The sequence below is a fragment of the Lagopus leucura genome, unplaced genomic scaffold (genome assembly GCF_019238085.1).
Source record: "Lagopus leucura isolate 7727_CA_CO unplaced genomic scaffold, USGS_WTPT01 Super-Scaffold_100024, whole genome shotgun sequence".
NCBI lineage: Eukaryota > Metazoa > Chordata > Aves > Galliformes > Phasianidae > Lagopus > Lagopus leucura.
In genome coordinates, this window is record NW_024962276.1 from 2,688,214 (window position 1) to 2,705,343 (window position 17,130).

The following is a 17,130-nucleotide window of genomic DNA, read 5'->3' on the forward strand; positions in this document are numbered from 1 at the left end:
GCTGCCCGCCGGGCCGGGCCGAGGCCGAGGCCGGGCCGGGGCGGGCAGGGCGCCCTGCTCGGGAGCGGAGAGCTCTTTGTTCTGTAATCCCAGTAAGAGTGCCAGCCATTCGCCCCGCCGCTAATCCCAGCCCCGCTCAACAACAACATCCATTGGCTGCCATTTACATACAGGATTAACCAGCCCGCAGCCCGGCCGGGGGAGGGAGCCGAGCCGTGCCGAGCCGTGCCGAGCCCATCCGCGGGGCCGGGGGCGGCGGGGACCCCCGAGGAGCGGCCCGCAGCGCGGAGCGAGCGGCGGCGGCGGTGCCGTCCCGGGGCGCCTATCGCCACCTGTTGGTGCCGGGGAGCGGCCCCTGGGCGGCAGGATTGCCACGGGTTTGGGTTTGGGTTTGGGTTTGCGTGAATATCTCCCTCCCACCCCCCGCCATCTCCTTCTTTGAAGCGCGTTATGCGGTTCGCTGGATTTTCTTTTTTGGATGAGTGATGACCGCTGCGAGGTTGAATGGAGGAGAAAAGCCTTTGGCGAACGTTTGATTTGAGTTTCTGGGAGAGCCGAAACGGGGCTTGGCTCCAATGCTCCTTCCTTAGCATCAGACCTGGCACAAAACATCCCAAATCCCAACAGGAATGAAGGAGGAGGGATTTTCTCACACAAGTGGCCCCTGTCCCCCACACCAGGTCCCACCTGGCACCATGTCAACACCCCAGCACATGGATGGATGAGGACCCAACACAGGATCACAGCTCAGCAAGGCAGAGCTCCCACCCCTCCAAATGCAACCCCTTGGCATTTTTCTCATGGCCTAGAAGCTCATTTGATCCGTGGGGTTGTGCTAAGAAGCAAGCACTAAACCAGCAGCCTTGCTCAAAGCAAGAGCGAAACCCCAAACCCACAATCTGTAAGCCCACTTGAATCGTGGCCACTGTGCAAACCTGGAGCCTCCCGCTGAGGTGAGGTGGTAACAGTGATGGGACGGGGTGTGATGGCCTCCAGTTGCACCAGGAGAGGTTCAGGTTGGATGTTAGGAAGTATTTCTTCCCTAAAAGAGTGGTGCTGCGGTGGCACAGCTGCCCATGGGGGTGGTGGGCTCACACCATCCCCAGAGCTGTTCAAAATCCATGGAGATGTGGCGCCGAGGGACGTGGGCAGTGGTTTGGTTGGACTCGGTGATCTTAGGGGTCTTTTTCAACCTTTGTGATTCCATGAAATCCCATCCAAATCCCACTGAGGACAGTGGTGCATCCTGACGGTGCACAGTTCTGTGCACTGAGGGCTGAGGTGAGCGCCGGGAGCATCTGCTGTCCCGCAGCCCCGTATCACCCACACACTGAGTGAGACAACCAGCTCCCCTTTCTGAATAATTAAATGGAAGACGTTAGAGGAAAGAAATCAGGGCATCATTTGGCTAATTATCTTCAAGCCAGAGCAACAAAAAAAAAAAAAAAAAAAAAAAAAAAGCACACAAAATTAATTTAATTGGGTCAAACAATAGCGTTGCCGTGAAGCAGCTGCACCGGGCTCCTGTAGTGCCTCGCTGGGACCTCAGCTCTGTGTCACTGCTTGGGAAACCTCGTGTCAGGGGAACATCGGGGGAAACGGGCTTTGTGGACCCATGTGAGCCCATGGACATTGCCCGTGTCATCCCCATGTCATCTCCATGCTGCAACCCGGCCGTGCCCTATGCAATAGGCAGGGGTTTGGGGAGGATTGCAGAGGGAGAGTCCCAATCCATCCTGAAAAACAGGAAGAGAAGGCTGGGAATGCAGCATGGGCAGGGCTGGGAGCTCACCTGTGGGTGCCAGGGGGAGGGGGGGCACCTGGAGCTGCCCCAGATGTTCCCCAGGTGGAGCATCCATGCGTCCTACAGGGACATCCACCCAAAGGGCTGAAGGCAAAGCTTTGCACGTTCTGCTGCAGTTTGAACATCTGCAGAAGTCTCCGATGAAAAGGAAAACCGCCTCAATGGGATGAAAGCGTGTGGGCAAAACATCTTATCTGGGGCTGAAACAACATGCCTAACAAAAACAGCCAGCGAGGAGAACGCGCTCGGAGAGGGATGTTTTAATCTGATCTCACTGCAGAAATAAAGCACTTCCTTGTCACGGCGCTGACAAAAGAAAAGGCGACAGAGCCAGAAAACAATTATATCTGCAGAAAGAGATATATGTTGGGTTTTTTTTTTTTTTTTTTTTAATTTGTTAATTAGTGACTGCTGGGCATCACAAGGATCGTTGTTTTCTCTGATATGCTGATTCCTTCCTTCTCTCGGTGGAATTGGAGAGCACACACACACACAAAAAGACACTTCTTTAGAATGGGAAATAGAGAAGAAGTTTCAGAAAGGTCAGGAGAAATGTAATAGGAAGAACGAGTCTGAGTTCTCCCTCCCTAGAGGGGCGCTGTGTTGGTGTATTGCGGGTGTTGTACCCGGACACAACAAAATGCTTTCTGAATTATAGATCAAGAGCGCTGCCAGTGGGCGCCTTGGGTGGGGAGTGCAAATGTGGGATGCAGGAGGGGCAGAGAGCAAAACCAGGGGCAGGGAAAGCGGGGGAGATTTCCTCAGCAACATCTCTGCGCTGCTGAGCAATGCTGGCAAGAGCACTGCACCACCAGAGCTGGTATCCATCGGTCCCAAACACATCCGTAGAAAGATCAAAAAAATCACAGCCCCTCCATTCCCTGCCTGCTGGGGCAGCGAGGAAGGCTTGCATGGAATATTTACAATCTCTATCTGCCTTTAACATATCTATCTGTGCTGCCAGCTGTCTGCATTTGTGTGGCTCTTTGAACGCTGTGCTGCAAAAATAGTTTGCTCCGGAGCAACAGATAAAATGGTTTTCCAGTTGTCTCGCCTTCACTCTTGAATTATTTCCATGCTAATGAGAACCCTGCAGAGGCAACTCCCAGACAGCATCCTGGGGAGCTGAGCAGTGACATTGCCACTTCCCAACCCAGCATCCATTCTGAACCCAAGAAGCAGAAAGGAGTGGCAGGCAGAAAGCTGGGGAGCCAGGATTGCGCCAGAGGCACTGGGAGGGATGCTGATGCCTTGAGGGGCTCCAACGACCCAACCACCCTCTTGGCTCCAAGGTCCATATTTCAGCATCCAGATGGGGCTGGGATGGTCTCACAAGGCTAGGATGCCACTCATGCATCTTTAATACAACTCTACGGTTACAGCTGGAACCTCCTCCCAGCCCATGAGACCTCAGTGTGGCTCTGCAGCACGGCTTTGGGTCCAGCTCCATCCCATTGGCAGCTCCTCACCCTACCCAATCTGCTTTCAGCCCCTAATTGCACCTCCCCAGCCTGCTGCCCAGCAAAGTCAACCTCCCCAAAGAACCCACATCCTTATGGACCTCTCCCATACTGGGAACGACCCCAAAGACCCCAAACCATTGGTGCCAGTGCCCCATTGATGCTCTGCCCCATGCAGTCCCAGTGCTGGTCAGGGCACCTGCCCACTCGTGGCCTTGCAGCACCAATGCCAAGGGCAAGAGAGACTGGCATTCCCAGTGGATCTGTGCAGCTGAAAAGTAAACTTAACGATGTTATCCACCAATCTGATAATTAATACCCTGGATGCTTTTTACTGGAACAAGTGAGGGCCAGGACGTGCAGGGGATTTTAATGAGGGGCTTTGATGGGGAGGTACGAGCCTGGAAGAGGACTTGGGGGTCAACAGGGGTGATTTGGGGGCTGGGATCAGCCCCAGGTGCCTCCTACCCCACATGGAGTGCCCTTGGGCTGCTCCCAGCCTCATTCCCACCTTGCCAGCAGCCAGGCACCCATTTGCCCTCTCTGCTTGGAGCTGAGCGCTGCATCCCATGGGCTCTTTTAGATAACACGCTTCCAAGATACTTCAATATCAGAGAGGAAGCACTTCCCCAGGTTCTCCCAGGCAGGACCTGCTGCCCTCCAGCACCCCGATGGCAATGGGGATGCAGGCACCGGCCCTCACACCCAATTTTCTCAAAAATGCTTATATCTGTAGTTGATCCCACTGCTATTTTTAATACAGATGCTTTATTGAGATTCAAATGAATGTTTCAAATCCTCTCTCCTTTGCATAATTCTTTTTAATTAACACTTCAAAAGGTTTGAACACAAGATCTGTGCTATTTCCCTAACGATGTTGCCCCAATCTCCTTTTCCCCAAAGCTCCCCTGCCACAGTTCTGAGGGCAAAAGCTGAGGACAGAGCTGTCCCCAAGGCAGTAGGTGATGGTGTCAGGCTCAGGTTCTGCAGGAACATCAGTAGAAGGGGTGAATCACCACTAATCCATCAGCACGACAGCCTGGGTGATGGCTGAAGTAAATGGGGTTAGGGTCACCGCTCTGCCATCCTCCAGCCCAGTATCAGCTGCTGTCACACAGCAGTGCCTCCAAAATGGAGTAAAACACCCCCAAAAACGTAAGAGCTTCTCAACAGCCTTCCTGAGTGTTGGGAATAACCCACAGCCCTAAGGATAGATCGCGGGCAGGGGATGAAGGAAAGGAGGTCCCCATCCCCATGGGTCCCCGCTCACTGGGGGGAGCCCTCCTTCACCCAGGAGATAAATGCAGTGCAGCGAAAACAGCAGTGAATTTTTGGGTTTCAATTCCTGCAAGCGCAGAAGTGATTAGACACAACAAAATCGTATAATTAGGATTTAATAAGAGACCGTCCCAGACATGCAAAAGAAGTAGGTTAGACAGTGGCCTTTGTTCAGCTACAAAAGACATTAATTTGCAAATACTCTCAATTTTTTTTTTTTTTTTTTTTTTTTTTTTGTTATTTAGACTGATTTTTTGAAAGCCTCTGATAAAACAAGAAATCTGGACTAAGCATTCCAACTGCATTTCCAAGTGCAGGAATCCAGCTTTGATGTTCCCCTTGATAACATCTTTTTAGAGCCTTGACTGCATCAAATTAAATTCTGATTAATCCGATAGCACAACACAGCTTCCAAATGTATTCAGGTGACTTTTTGTTCTGGAAGGAAATAAGCTATTTTGACAGGGATGGTTGTTAGACAGGAGAGAGGTGGGGCAGATGTACCCTTGTGATGGGAGAAAGTTTGTTTCTGGTTTCTGAGACAGCACGCAGTGCAGAGCTGCACGGTGGATGCTCCATGGGTGCCCTTCTTCCACCCAGCCCTTCTCAAGGAGACACCTCACAGGCACATCCCCCATGGCTGCATCCACATAGACCCCATATAGGGGTCACCAACTCCCTTTCTTTTCCCCCTCCCACCCCAGGGCTGAACTCACATCACCACCCCATCCCGCTGTGCGCTCGCGGTGCTCCACTCCTCGGCTCCACGGGAAGAGGAAAATAAAGTGCAAATATTATTGTTGGCAGAGATTACCAGCTCCCCCACTGTGATTTAGGCATCTTTAAACTTCATGTTTTATTAATCTTTGCTGAACGATTAACGGCACTGAAATGTTGTGTCTGCAAACAAAGGCGCACGCTGCGGTGTTATCTCTGGGAGATAGCAGGGGTTTGGGCACCTGATTGCAGCTGATGAACTGCACAGCAGAGCTACAAGAGAGCAAAGCCCTGAGCAGGGCCTGGGGCCCTGAGAAGAGCTGAGAGCAGCAGCCTATAAAGGCAAAACGCACGGTAAACATGTCCAGGTTTGGGGTGCCATGCTGACAGAGGCACCCAGATGGACAGCCAGAGAGAGACAAGGCTTTGGCTCCATCCCCATCATCCTGTAAGTGGTTTTATAGAAGCACTGAAGGATTCGTGTTGGCCATCCAGCCCGACCTCCCCGCACTGAGCAGGCTGACCTTGAAACCTCACACATCTCCGAGGTTGGGGCATCCACTGCAGCAACCACCCCAACATCAACCTCTGGGCAACCCATTCCAGGTTCACAACCCTTGTTCTTACATTCAGCCTGGATCTGCCCTCTTTCAGTTTGAAACCATTTCCCCTGGTCTGTTCACAGCAGACCCCATTGAAGAGCCTGCTCCCTTCTTTCTTGCAGCCCTTCCTTCAGATACTGAAAGGCTGCTGCCAGCTCTCCCCAGAGCCTTCTCTTCCCAGTGACAGAGGCAGTGAGCACAGCACAGGGGTCAACATCCCAGAATTGTTCTCCTTTCAAGCACTGGGAGCCAGCAAAGCCAACAGTTGCTGGATGCTATCGGTCCCTGAGCAAGAAGCAACCAACGTGGTGACTGAGGGCCCCTGCAGCCCAAATCCAGCTCTTAAGGGAGACCCCAACACTCCACACCCAGTGGAGTTTAAGGACAGTGGGAAGAAACAAAGCCTCAGGGGCCCTGGGCTGCTGGGAAGGGACAGCAGCACTGGGGCAAACGTCAGCCACAGATTTTATTGTTTAGTAATGAGCTCACCAACAGCAGCAAGCCAGGAGGGGGGTTGTACATGGATACAGATGGGGAGGAGTTACACAGACTGAGATTTGTACAGCTTTTGTACAGAAGAAATAAAATGGATCAAATAACAAAATAGACATTAGCAGTCAAACCTTTTTTTCTTTTTTTTTTTTGTCTTTTTTTATATATCATACTAACAAAATCTGATAGCCAAAAAATGACTAATCTACAAAATTGTCATACATACTGTACGAGTAAAAGGTTATCATCCATTTATACATCTAGTAACATCTTTATTCTGGTAACTTACATGAGGCCTATAGGATCTTAGTGTATTAATCATTCCCTACAAGGTAGTGCTGAGCTGCTAAAGCTGCAGAACAACAGAGTACTGGAATTTCTGTTAAGACTTCTACAGTGTCATTTGCATCTTCTTGTTATAACAGAACCCTCATGCATCTCTACTGCAAGGCAGAGGGGGGAGGCAACAGCACAGAGCCTCAGCACCCATCCCTCAGCTCGGGTGCTGCAGGAGGGATAAAGCTGAACTCACCCAATGCCGATTTACCCATTTTTCCCTTTGGTCGAGAGGGTTAGAGAGAAGGAATGGCCAAACAGAGCCGTGATGTACCTGACAGTGTCTCAGCCTTCAGCAGAAGCCCATCACTCAGCAGGGTGGGAGCGAGGTGGGACGCAGCCCCCGCACCGCCCTCGGGGCTGGAGATGGAGTAAAGGCACAAACAGGGCTGGTCCCTGGCCACCACCAAGGGATGGGTGCGTCCGTGCTGCGATGCCCTTGGACATCTCCCCCAAAGAACGAAGCCAGTAAGACCGAATATTGTGAAATACTTTATACACCACCACATATAGGCAAAAATAGCAATTAAACTTACAAATAAATAGAGGGGCTGGGGAACGTCCTCCTTGCCCTTTCCCAGCGTGTCCCTGGTTTGGAGTCTGCCTGTCCCTGGGGATCCCAGCAGAGGTCCCACCTCAGCCCCAGCCACCTCTGAGCGCTCAGGTGGAACCCAGATGTGTGACAGCACGTCCTGTGCCCAGCGAGCAGCTCCCACAGACCTGCACACGAGGACCAAGTTACACCCTGCTGCCCATGTCAGCATGGCCAGGAGAGTCCCCACCTCTTCATTTGAGTGCATGGAGCAGCACAGCTACAAACAGCCAGGGAAGACCAGCAGCATTCACTTTAGGCCACCTCTGCCCCACCTGCTGCTGCCTTGGAGAAGTTGCAGCAGCAATGAATTAATGGAGCGTGCTCCCATAACCACTCCTGGGGATCCTGCCCTGCACACAGCAAGAGTTCAAAGAGGGAAGAGGAAAACTCAAACGATCTTTCACCTATAGAGGAAGTCACTAAAAAACCAACCAAGGAAAATATAAGTAACAAAGGAATGGAGCTCGCCCACCTGCACCAGGAGCTGCTGCAGGGACTTCAGGAGAACTTTGGGGAACACCAACCCTGAATTCTCAGGAACAGCACTGAGGTGTTGGCTGTTGCAAGCTGGAACAAGGAATGCTGTCACTGGGATTTTCCTGAGCAACTGAATACACCAACCAGGATTTTGGTTCCCTGGAAAGTCCCAGTGCTTCTTCCAGGTAGTAAGAACTGATTAAACGCTTCCACCAGGCAGGATGGGATCCCACCAGCATCATTTCCAGCTAATGGATCCCACACCCTTCCTTAAGCCAGACAGCTGTGTTTGCTGACCTGTTGCACTCCCTGAAGTCACCTCTTTCTCCTCTCCTGCTCCCTTTCAACAGAAGAACTCATCAACCCTGCAACCAGTGAGCAAGGTCCAGCATTACATCAATCTGGCAACCCGCTAACAAAAATTTCACAATTTCATAGGAAATGAGGGCAAAAAGTTGACATGCAGTGATATTCATCTGCCCATAGCCTGGCTCAGATCTCTCCCAGTGCCCTTTTCTGCCTTGTCCTCTTTCACAGGAGCCCCATCGTATCAGGAGAACAACTGAGAACTGGAGGGTTCAGGCAACCAGGGGAAGCCTGGTAAGTGACTGCTGTTATTTCCTCCTGTTTTCACTGTAGCATCCAACAGTGAATCTGAACTGGACTTCATGGGGTGCTGCCTCACAGCTTTAAGAACACATTCTCCCCTTACTGCACACATCCTGAAGTCCCTGGAGCTCTGGTGCAAAGATGGAGAGAGGAGCAAAGCCTCCAACAGAAGGAACAATCAACCAAGCAAACTGTGTGCTTCCTTTATCTGCCTGCACCACAGCCACAGCAGGACACAGCAGCACCCACCTGCTGCTCTGAGCACTCGGGATTCCAGATGCAAATTTGGGTGCTTGCCTGAGCCTGCATTGCCGTGCACAGACATGAGAGCCGTGTGGGCTCTCGCCTTGGATTCCTTCTGCTCCAATTGCTTGTGTTCACACACAGGATTTCTGTAGCCATCAAATGCAGACAGCCCCTACTGCATGAGTGCTCCCAGCAGTGAGCTGCTGTCTGGGTCTGGTGCTCTGAAGTCCCCCTCCCCCCCCCATACAGATGCAGTGGATCAGAAGAGCAGCCCTGCCTGCTGCTCCACAGGGACACACCACCACTCCTTCCCCAAACTGCAGCAGGTGAGAAACAAAATAAATAACCCTCTGAAATCAGACCATCTCGCATGACACGCTGTGCTACAAGTACCAAGTGAAGCCTCCATGCTGCACAACCAGATATGTCTTCTACAAGGCAGGGGAGGAAACACGCACACCCCATCTCCCTCAGCCTACGCGTCCCAGTGAGCCACCAGCCCAGCAGGTTGCACTGTGCAGGCCTTTGGGGTGAGTGGGAGGGAAGGGACAGACCATGTGGGCAGCGTGCAGCCTCAGGACATGCTTCAGTGTTCAACACCATAAGCAAATCCCTTTGCAGCTCCCGTGGGGCTGCTGGGACTCACTGACACCTCAGCTACCATAGGGTGCAGCCATCATTCAGACTGCTGGTAGGACAAGGGCAGCTCAAGCAACACAAATTCCACAGTCCAAACCAATACAGGTAAGAAACCAAACCCAGAGAGATCTTCCTGCTCCCTCCTGGAACAACAGCTGTCTTGGAAAACTGGGCTCCAGGATTGTCCCGATTACATCCGTTAGTACACTATGAACATTGTCCTTCTTTAAAGTGAAAATACTGTGTCTAGTCTTTTGGAGGTGCTAAAGCCAGATGTGGTATTGTTTTTCCTGACTGTGCACAGGAGCTGATACCGGCATGAAATGATCATCTTCACCTCTTCTCTATCAGAGCTTCTCCTGGAAGAAAAGACTCAATTAGCAAAAATGAGGGCAAGCACTGAGGTCTTTTGACAGAAAGGGAAACTGAGCTGCAGAGTGGGCTGCCAGGACTGGGAGTCCAGGCTTTCTGTGTCCTGACCCTCTGCACTGACCAGCAAGCCATAGTGCTGTTTCCTCAGGCTCCCCTGAGGGGCGGGTGAAGTTTGAGGCTTCAGACCTTATCCTGCATTATGAACAGCAGGAGAGAGCAGGATGGCACGGCCCAGGAAAGCCACTCTGTGAAGGGGGTGGCAGATCTGAGACTGAGCAGGTCCTGGCTCATCCTGCCAGAAGTCACACAGGCAACCGACCCAGGAGACAGAGGACAAACTCCCAGCTGCTTCCCCCCAGAGCAAGTGCCTGCTGCTGGTGGGAGGCACACCAAGGAGCATCCTCCTGGTGACTTCCAGAGATTGTAATAGTGTAGTGTTCCCTCCACACGTGGGAAACACTGGTGCAACTTGCTGTGTTGGCAGAGCTGTCCCCATCCAAATTCTGTCCCCAGCAAAGCAGGCAAGAAAGTCACAGTCACCATTTTAAACAACATTCTGCTCGTAACTTACCTCTTGCTTGTGGGATTTATCCTGCTGGTGAATCCCATTAGCAGACCCAGAATTTCCAACAGGCTGCAATAGAGAACAGACAGTGCTTACTGAAGAGGGACACCAGTGCTTGCCTGCAAGGACTGAGGTAGGTTTGCCTTCTCCCTTGGCAGCCCAGCAACACTCAGTGGCCACTCCATGCAAGGACAGAGGAAAGCAAAAACATCACATCATTTTTGGCAAGAAACTTCCTGATCCCTGCATCCTGGCCCAGCCCCCACATTAGGGATTACATCCTTCCCAGCTATAAAACATCCCCTGAGCTCCTACACGGACACAGAACAACTCTTCACTTCTGACCCTTAAATCCTGGTAAACAAACTGTGAGCCAAGGGCAGCTTTAGCTGCAGACAGCTCAGCACAGGGAACATCACCGCAGCAAAAAGGACATCGCCATTCCCCATTTCCCATCCCTGGGGACAAGCCTGGCAGACAGGACAGGCTGTTCTATCTTTAGAAAGCCCAAGAACTTTAAACATTTATAATGTTACTTCAGCAGGGATAATACGGAGCCCTTCAGCTTCTGAATGACAGTACAACCTGCACAAACAAGAGGAGAAAGCTGCAGCTTGAAGTCAGAGCATGCCACATGTCAGTTGTTTGTTGTTGGTGGATTGCTGGTGACAGCAAAACCAGAAGTTATGGGGAGAGACAAGACTGCCAGGCTTAAATGCATCACTTAGGAACCCCCACTGAATGTCCTTCTTGAGTCTTGCCTGGATGGATGGAGGAATAAAGCCACTGTGCTGACTTGGCCCTAGGCTGCTGCACCCATAGCCAAAGCAGTGCACATGTTGTGCATGCCAGCATCTCCTACCTGGCTGAAGAACACCCATCTGTACACGGAGCAGCCAGGGTGCCAGGAATCAGGTTGGAAATTTGATCTCAGTGCATGCTCACAATAATGAATACAAAGTGGTGTAATTCACTTGAAATTAAATAGACTCCCAGAGCAATCACAGCATACATTCTGAGGAAAGGTCTCAGTGCCAAATCCTTGTCATTTCCTGCAAAGCTGGGAGATCAGGGTCTCCCAAGACAGAAAGACCCTCTTCTTCTATTACAGGACAAGTACTTTGCAGCTGCACAGCAAGGCAGCAATTACAAGACAACGAGACAAAGACATACGGTGCCATTATGCTCCCCCAGCTCCTGAGTCTCCTTGCCTAATAGCAAGGCCAGCCATGCACATCAAGGGCTGCAGAGCGCAGGGGCTGACTAAGCCTGCAAAGGGAGAGCAGCAGCAGCTCGTGGTAATTAGAGATTTCCTCCTCAAGCACACAGTGAAGGCTCTGCAAACAATGCCAAGCCAGATCCCTGGGCAGCAGCTGCTGTCAGAGAGGAGACAGGAGGTCAGAAGGCACTGCAGAATGGGCTACAGCGGAAACATGGCTCCTCGAGAAGCATTACTGATTCCAGAAGTATTGCACCTGGAGCTCTTCAGGCCAGCAACGTCCTCAGGCTCAGCCCAAAATCCCTGTTAACAGCTCCCCTTCATAGGCAAAAGGACAAGCAGACATCATGCTGAAACCTGAGAGCTTTGATCCAGACTTCCTCGTAACTTGGGCACTTCATAAACCTGACATCAATGGAAGTGTGAAGCCCAATTCCCTCCGTAATCCTCTCCCTGTCTCTCGGTACTGCAGTTTGTAATTGAAGGCATAATGCTATCCTGTCGTATCTCAAGGATTACCTTAGCATGAAAGTATCACAGGAATGCCAAGGATAGATTAGCTGACCTCATGAAGTCCATTCCAATTCACTTTAAGGTTATTTTCTACAGCTGGGGAAGAAATAATCACCACCTGCACCACCCCTGGAGCCAGGAAGGTGGAAAGGAGGATTTCCTGGTCTCAGGGGACTTAGCATTAAAGCAAACAGAATAACTTTCCCCATCCCTCCCATAGCTTACAACAGCCAAGGCTGTCACGATGCATTTTCATTTAACACACAGCAATTAACAGCAGGAGCAGAAGTCACTCTGGGGGTCTTGACAGTATTATGGCATGTCCTGGACTGCCACAAATTTGTCATCACCACAGCTATCCTGTCTGGTACCAGCAGACAGCACTGCAGGATGGAAGGAAATGTCAGCACCAGCTTGATGTTCAGCTGAGACAGCACTGCTCTCAGAACTGCACTTTTAACCTTGCATCCCCCTGCCTGCCTCCATGCAATGCAAAGGGCCCTTTGGAGCATGTGCAAACTGTACAAAGGCAGTGAGAGAATAAGACACAGCACCCCCAAATTACCTATCACAACATATCTACACTTGCACTGGGTAAAACTCTGCCCCTTGTCCTTGTCCACCAGCTTGTGTGTACTACTCTGTGTCCATCTTAACATGAACTGTCACTTAATACTGCAAAAAAAAAGACATTTTTGAGCTCAGAACTTAAGTGAGCAAGTATCAGAGAAGCACCTGAGCCATCACCTGATAGCAGATGAGAAAATACAACTAGAGTGAAAGAGGACACGAGTCCATCTTTAAAGTCCCTCCCAACCCAAGCCATTCTCTTACCCTACAAAGCTAAAAGCTTGGCAGGAGGGGCAGGTCACTGCACTGGAGGAATCAGTCAGGACTTAAACACCTCAGGTATGTGGTAAAAAAGGCCAAACATGAAGAGCTCATTTATTTGCAGCCCTCGTTTTCACAAGGAAAGGTGCAAGACAACAACAGAAGCCGTTTTGCCTTCTGAGAAGAAACACAGGTATACTAGAATAAATTGGGAAGAGAAGAGAGCAACTTGAGTGGGAACACTGTGGTACAGCAGCATACTTAGATCAGGTACTCCTGCCTCCAGGAGTTCATAGGAGAAATAAAGAATGTTTTCCCAGTCGCTTCTGAAGTTTGTGCTTAAGGAGAGCAAGAAAAAGCCCTCTCAAAGAGCAGAGATGGAAGAAAGGATCAACTTTCACACTGTAAAAATGATTCTAAAGGACATTATAAATCAGTTAAGAATTATCCCACTAACAGCTTGTGTTTTATTTTGTTTTTAAATCCAAGAGCAAGAAATATTTCTCTTCCTAGAAGAAAGAAGAATTCACACGAAATCTACATTGGAACAGACGAGTGACCTGGGCAACAGACATCTGTGTGCTCTACCTGTGTTTTCTCTGAGGAAAGCCTCATGGCTTCCATGAGCTTCTCCATCTGGTGGCCCTGCTCCAGGGCGTTGCGCAGCACATCCTCAGTGCTGACCAGGCGGTGCTGCAGCCGGATCAGCTCCGACTCCGACGAGGGGTCGATCAGGGAGAACCGCCTCTGGTCCGTCACTGCCTTCTCCTTGTCCTTGTGTAACAGAGTGGAAACAGGGATGTTTTGCATTAGAACCCATCATTGAGGAAACTGAGTACAAATCTGCAGTAACTCGATAGAACCGTGTTTTGGTTTCAACAGTAGATGGGGCCAGAGCACAGCTCTATGTCGTCAAACACAACCAGCACAGCTCCAATCTGTTCCCAACGCTGCAAATGTTATTCACATTTCAACCACTGGAGGACACTGAAGTACATAGGAATTAGAGGACATTGTTTTACGCATCTTATGACCTAGGAATAAGCAGCAAGGGGAACTGACGGCCCTCCAGTTTCTCCCAACAGTGTTAGCCCTAGTTAGCCATGGATCTGAGATCTCTGGGAACAGGGAAGCAGTGGGGGAGGATGGACGCATGTTTTACTGCTTAACAGGGTGCTGCTACACCAGGCACAGTCAGGGAAGCTCCCATCAGATGCTCAATAGCAAATGGACTAAATAACCTTAGTGGTCTTTTCCAGCCTTAACGATTTTATGAACGCAATCATCGTGGTTTGAAGCAGAAGCGATGGGCGTGAGCCCTACAGCACAGCACAGAGCCCTCTGACCTCACATCCAAGACCAGGAGGGCCTTTAGGCTCTCACCAGCACAACCAGCTTCTCTCGCAGCCCTTTGATGTCATCTTTGAGCTTCTGTTCCTTCAGCCGCCACTCAGCCTTGTGCACCTCCCGGCTCAGGTCACGCTCAGGCCCAGGTGAGTGCCGGTTTGCCTCCAGCAGCAGTGCTCTGAGCTCATTCAGGCTCCTGGAAGCAACAGCAACAAGAGGTGAGGACATTCCAGCTGGGGTTAATGGTGGTTACAGCACTCTGAGCACACACACGTCCTGCACACTGACCTTTCCTTCTTGAGGAGCTCCTGGCTGATCAGGACCAGCTGCCCCGACGCATCGTGTGTTTTCCTGGTCAAGGCTTCCAGCTCCCCTTCCAGCCTCTTCTTTTCTTTTAACACCGTATCTGCCTTCTTTTCCGTGGTTTTGCATTTGTTTTCCAAAGCTAGGAGAAGCAGAGGATACAAGGGGGAAGAAAAGTTGCTTAGTCCTTTAATTACTTCTACTTTCGCCTTTCCCAGTTCTCAGTCTTAAAAACACAGGGCTGGTAAGCTCTGGATCTGGCCCCGTTTAAGGGAAGATTTCAGGAACATCACACCAAGCTCCATTTGTTTCTCTGTTTCCTCCAGTGAGCCCAAACCCCTCCTTGCTCATGCAAATGCCTTCTACAGAAAAGAAGGCTCTGGGGAGACCTCATTGCAGCCTTCCAGTGCTTGAAGGGAGCTTACAAAGCAGGAGGGGACTGACTTTTTACACAGTGTGAGACAGGACAATGGGGAACAGCTGTAAAATAAAAGAGGGGAGATTTAGGTTACATGTTAGGAATAAATGTTTTACTCAGAGAGCCGCAAGGTGCTGGCACAGGTTGCCCAGAGAGGTTGTGGGTTCCTCATCCCTGGAGCCATTCAAGGCCAAGCTGGACAGGGCTTGCAACCAGCCCATGCAGGGGGTTGGAAGCAGATGATCTCTAAAGTTCCCTCCCACCTGATCCATCCTGTGATTCTATCATGTGTTCTCTTGGACTAGAACTCTCAAATTTTTACCAGCAGCACCACTAACAGACAGTGCCATGTTTTACATGTCTTTACACGTGTTCTTTACATGGTTTTACATGTTTTACACCTGTCTTTGAGCACCTGGGCTCTTATTCAACAGAAAGATGAAAGATGAGCAAAGAAGCACCTTGTTCCCACCTGCATTGGATTAGGGAAACTTACCACTTACTTGGGCCCTTAGGGCTTCGGTCTGGGACACCAGTGATGACACCTCTTTGTCTCTTTTACTCAGTTTGTCTTGAAGGTCTCCAGTAAGATGAAAAGAAAAGACAAGGATTAGAAGCCTAGAAAACCTTCTGTGCAAATCAGGAAGGTGTTGAATCTAGGGTCAGGGTTCAGAGTGCCATAAACGGGGTGTGATGGGCACCAGAGGCAACTCCACATCAGCAGAGAAGCAGCAGCAGAGGGGTAACACACATTCTTCACCCTGCACCTCACCACCACTCAGCACTAGGAGGCATGAGGAGGCAGGTTACACAGCTAGGAAGCCAACGATACAGGTTTAAGAAAGCAAAAATTGAGCAAAAATAAAGGGTAATGAAACTCTGAGCAAAATCTAAGTTCCTGGAAAAGTCCCAGTGATCTCCTTTTAGATTGCTGCATCCTCAGAAGGGCTTTAAAAAGGGATTTGCAGAAAACAGACTCCTTAGAGATGAATAATTGAGAAACAGATATAACTATAAACCAAGTACCATTTGAAAATGGAAGTGACAAGTTAGCTCTTGGTCATCTGGCAAGGCTTTTCTGCTAAAAACAGACCAATAAACCCTAAGAAAGAATGAAGAAACCTGAGTTTTGTAGGAATGAACAAGAGAAGGGGTGATCAGGAAGGATCTCAGGCATCTCAGATCAGCCCCAGATTCTCCACAAAGGACCAAACTCAAGACGCACGCAATAGGACATCCTTCTCAAGAGGAAGAGAGACCCAGAGTCTGTCTGGGTCATTCAGGTGCAATCGTGCAGCTCTGTCGTTGCTGGGACTGGGAGTCACAGCTCACCCATTTGGTCAGGGAGGTTAAAAGCAATTCAGCTTCCAAGCGACATCATATAAACTTCACAAGTGATAAATTCTGGGCTTTATTCAAAGGATGGCTATGATGTATAGCAAGCTTAATAAAAATACCTACCATGAGCAGTGCCCTTATAGAAGCACAGTATGCTCAGTGACCAAGTTTTACCTCTGTAACATAAGGGTGGGATGGAGTGAGCCCATTTCCCCAGATCTGTCCCCAACCTGCACCGCCTACATGGTGAGTGCACAACAAAAAATGAAAACCGCCACCTCTACATTAGAGGGAGCAGACAGCAAATGCTATCTAGCAAAAAAAAAAAAGAAAAAAGAAAGAAAGAAAAAAAAGAAAAACATGACTTCTCAGGCTCCTTTCATTGTAGCTGTGCCTGCAAGAGCAGAATAGCAGAGGAAGGGACAGCACGTGAGTTGCTGGAATGCTTCATGACCTACCTTCCATGGTCTGCTTCATCCTTATCTTCTCTTCTGAAATATCATTAGTATCAATCATCTGAAATAAATGTAGAATATGAGATATTAAACAGCCCTCAACTCAAAGACTCTAAGCAAAACCAACAACCACAAAGCCCCATCCAAGCAGTAGAAGTGGGATTGCACCCAAGTCTGGATGCTTTACAGTCTTCCAAGAGGAAAGCAAACTTTTGTGGAGTTGCTTCTCCACTTGGGTACTACCAGAGGTCTCCTGATCCAGCACCACTCCATAAAGCACACCCTTTGGGATGGCTGTTCATGTGTTCTCATCAACACTTCAAGACTGCCCCTGTTCAGAAAAACATACAAAGATCTCCATCTCATCTGTAACCTCATGAGGCTTAGAGAATGGCAAACACTTCCACTGGGTGCAAATACACTTATTGAAGACAACAACTTGGAATAACACAGCACTACCCCCAGGTACCCCACATGGGAATGGCACAGGCATAGTTCCATAGGATCACCAAGA

At 50.0% G+C, this 17,130-nt stretch overlaps 1 protein-coding gene across 3 annotated transcripts in view; it reads right to left on the reverse strand.

Moving 5' to 3' along the window:
• Positions 1 to 6,309: 6,309 nt before the first annotated feature.
• The window catches only part of CLIP2 (CAP-Gly domain containing linker protein 2), a 58,933-nt gene continuing 48,112 nt past the window's right edge, over positions 6,310 to 17,130 (reverse strand). For 2 of the 3 annotated variants that reach the window (XM_042879564.1, XM_042879565.1), the window contains 7 exons: positions 16,620 to 16,677; positions 15,320 to 15,403; positions 14,391 to 14,547; positions 14,139 to 14,298; positions 13,344 to 13,529; positions 10,199 to 10,261; positions 6,310 to 9,614 (listed from right to left, as the gene is read on the reverse strand). In XM_042879564.1, coding sequence (XP_042735498.1) covers positions 9,603 to 9,614; positions 10,199 to 10,261; positions 13,344 to 13,529; positions 14,139 to 14,298; positions 14,391 to 14,547; positions 15,320 to 15,403; positions 16,620 to 16,677 — 720 coding nt within the window. In that variant the 3' untranslated portion in view covers positions 6,310 to 9,602. Of the gene's footprint in view, positions 9,615 to 10,198; positions 10,262 to 13,343; positions 13,530 to 14,138; positions 14,299 to 14,390; positions 14,548 to 15,319; positions 15,404 to 16,619; positions 16,678 to 17,130 lie in introns of those variants that run through there. The other variant, XM_042879567.1, reaches the window with a different exon arrangement.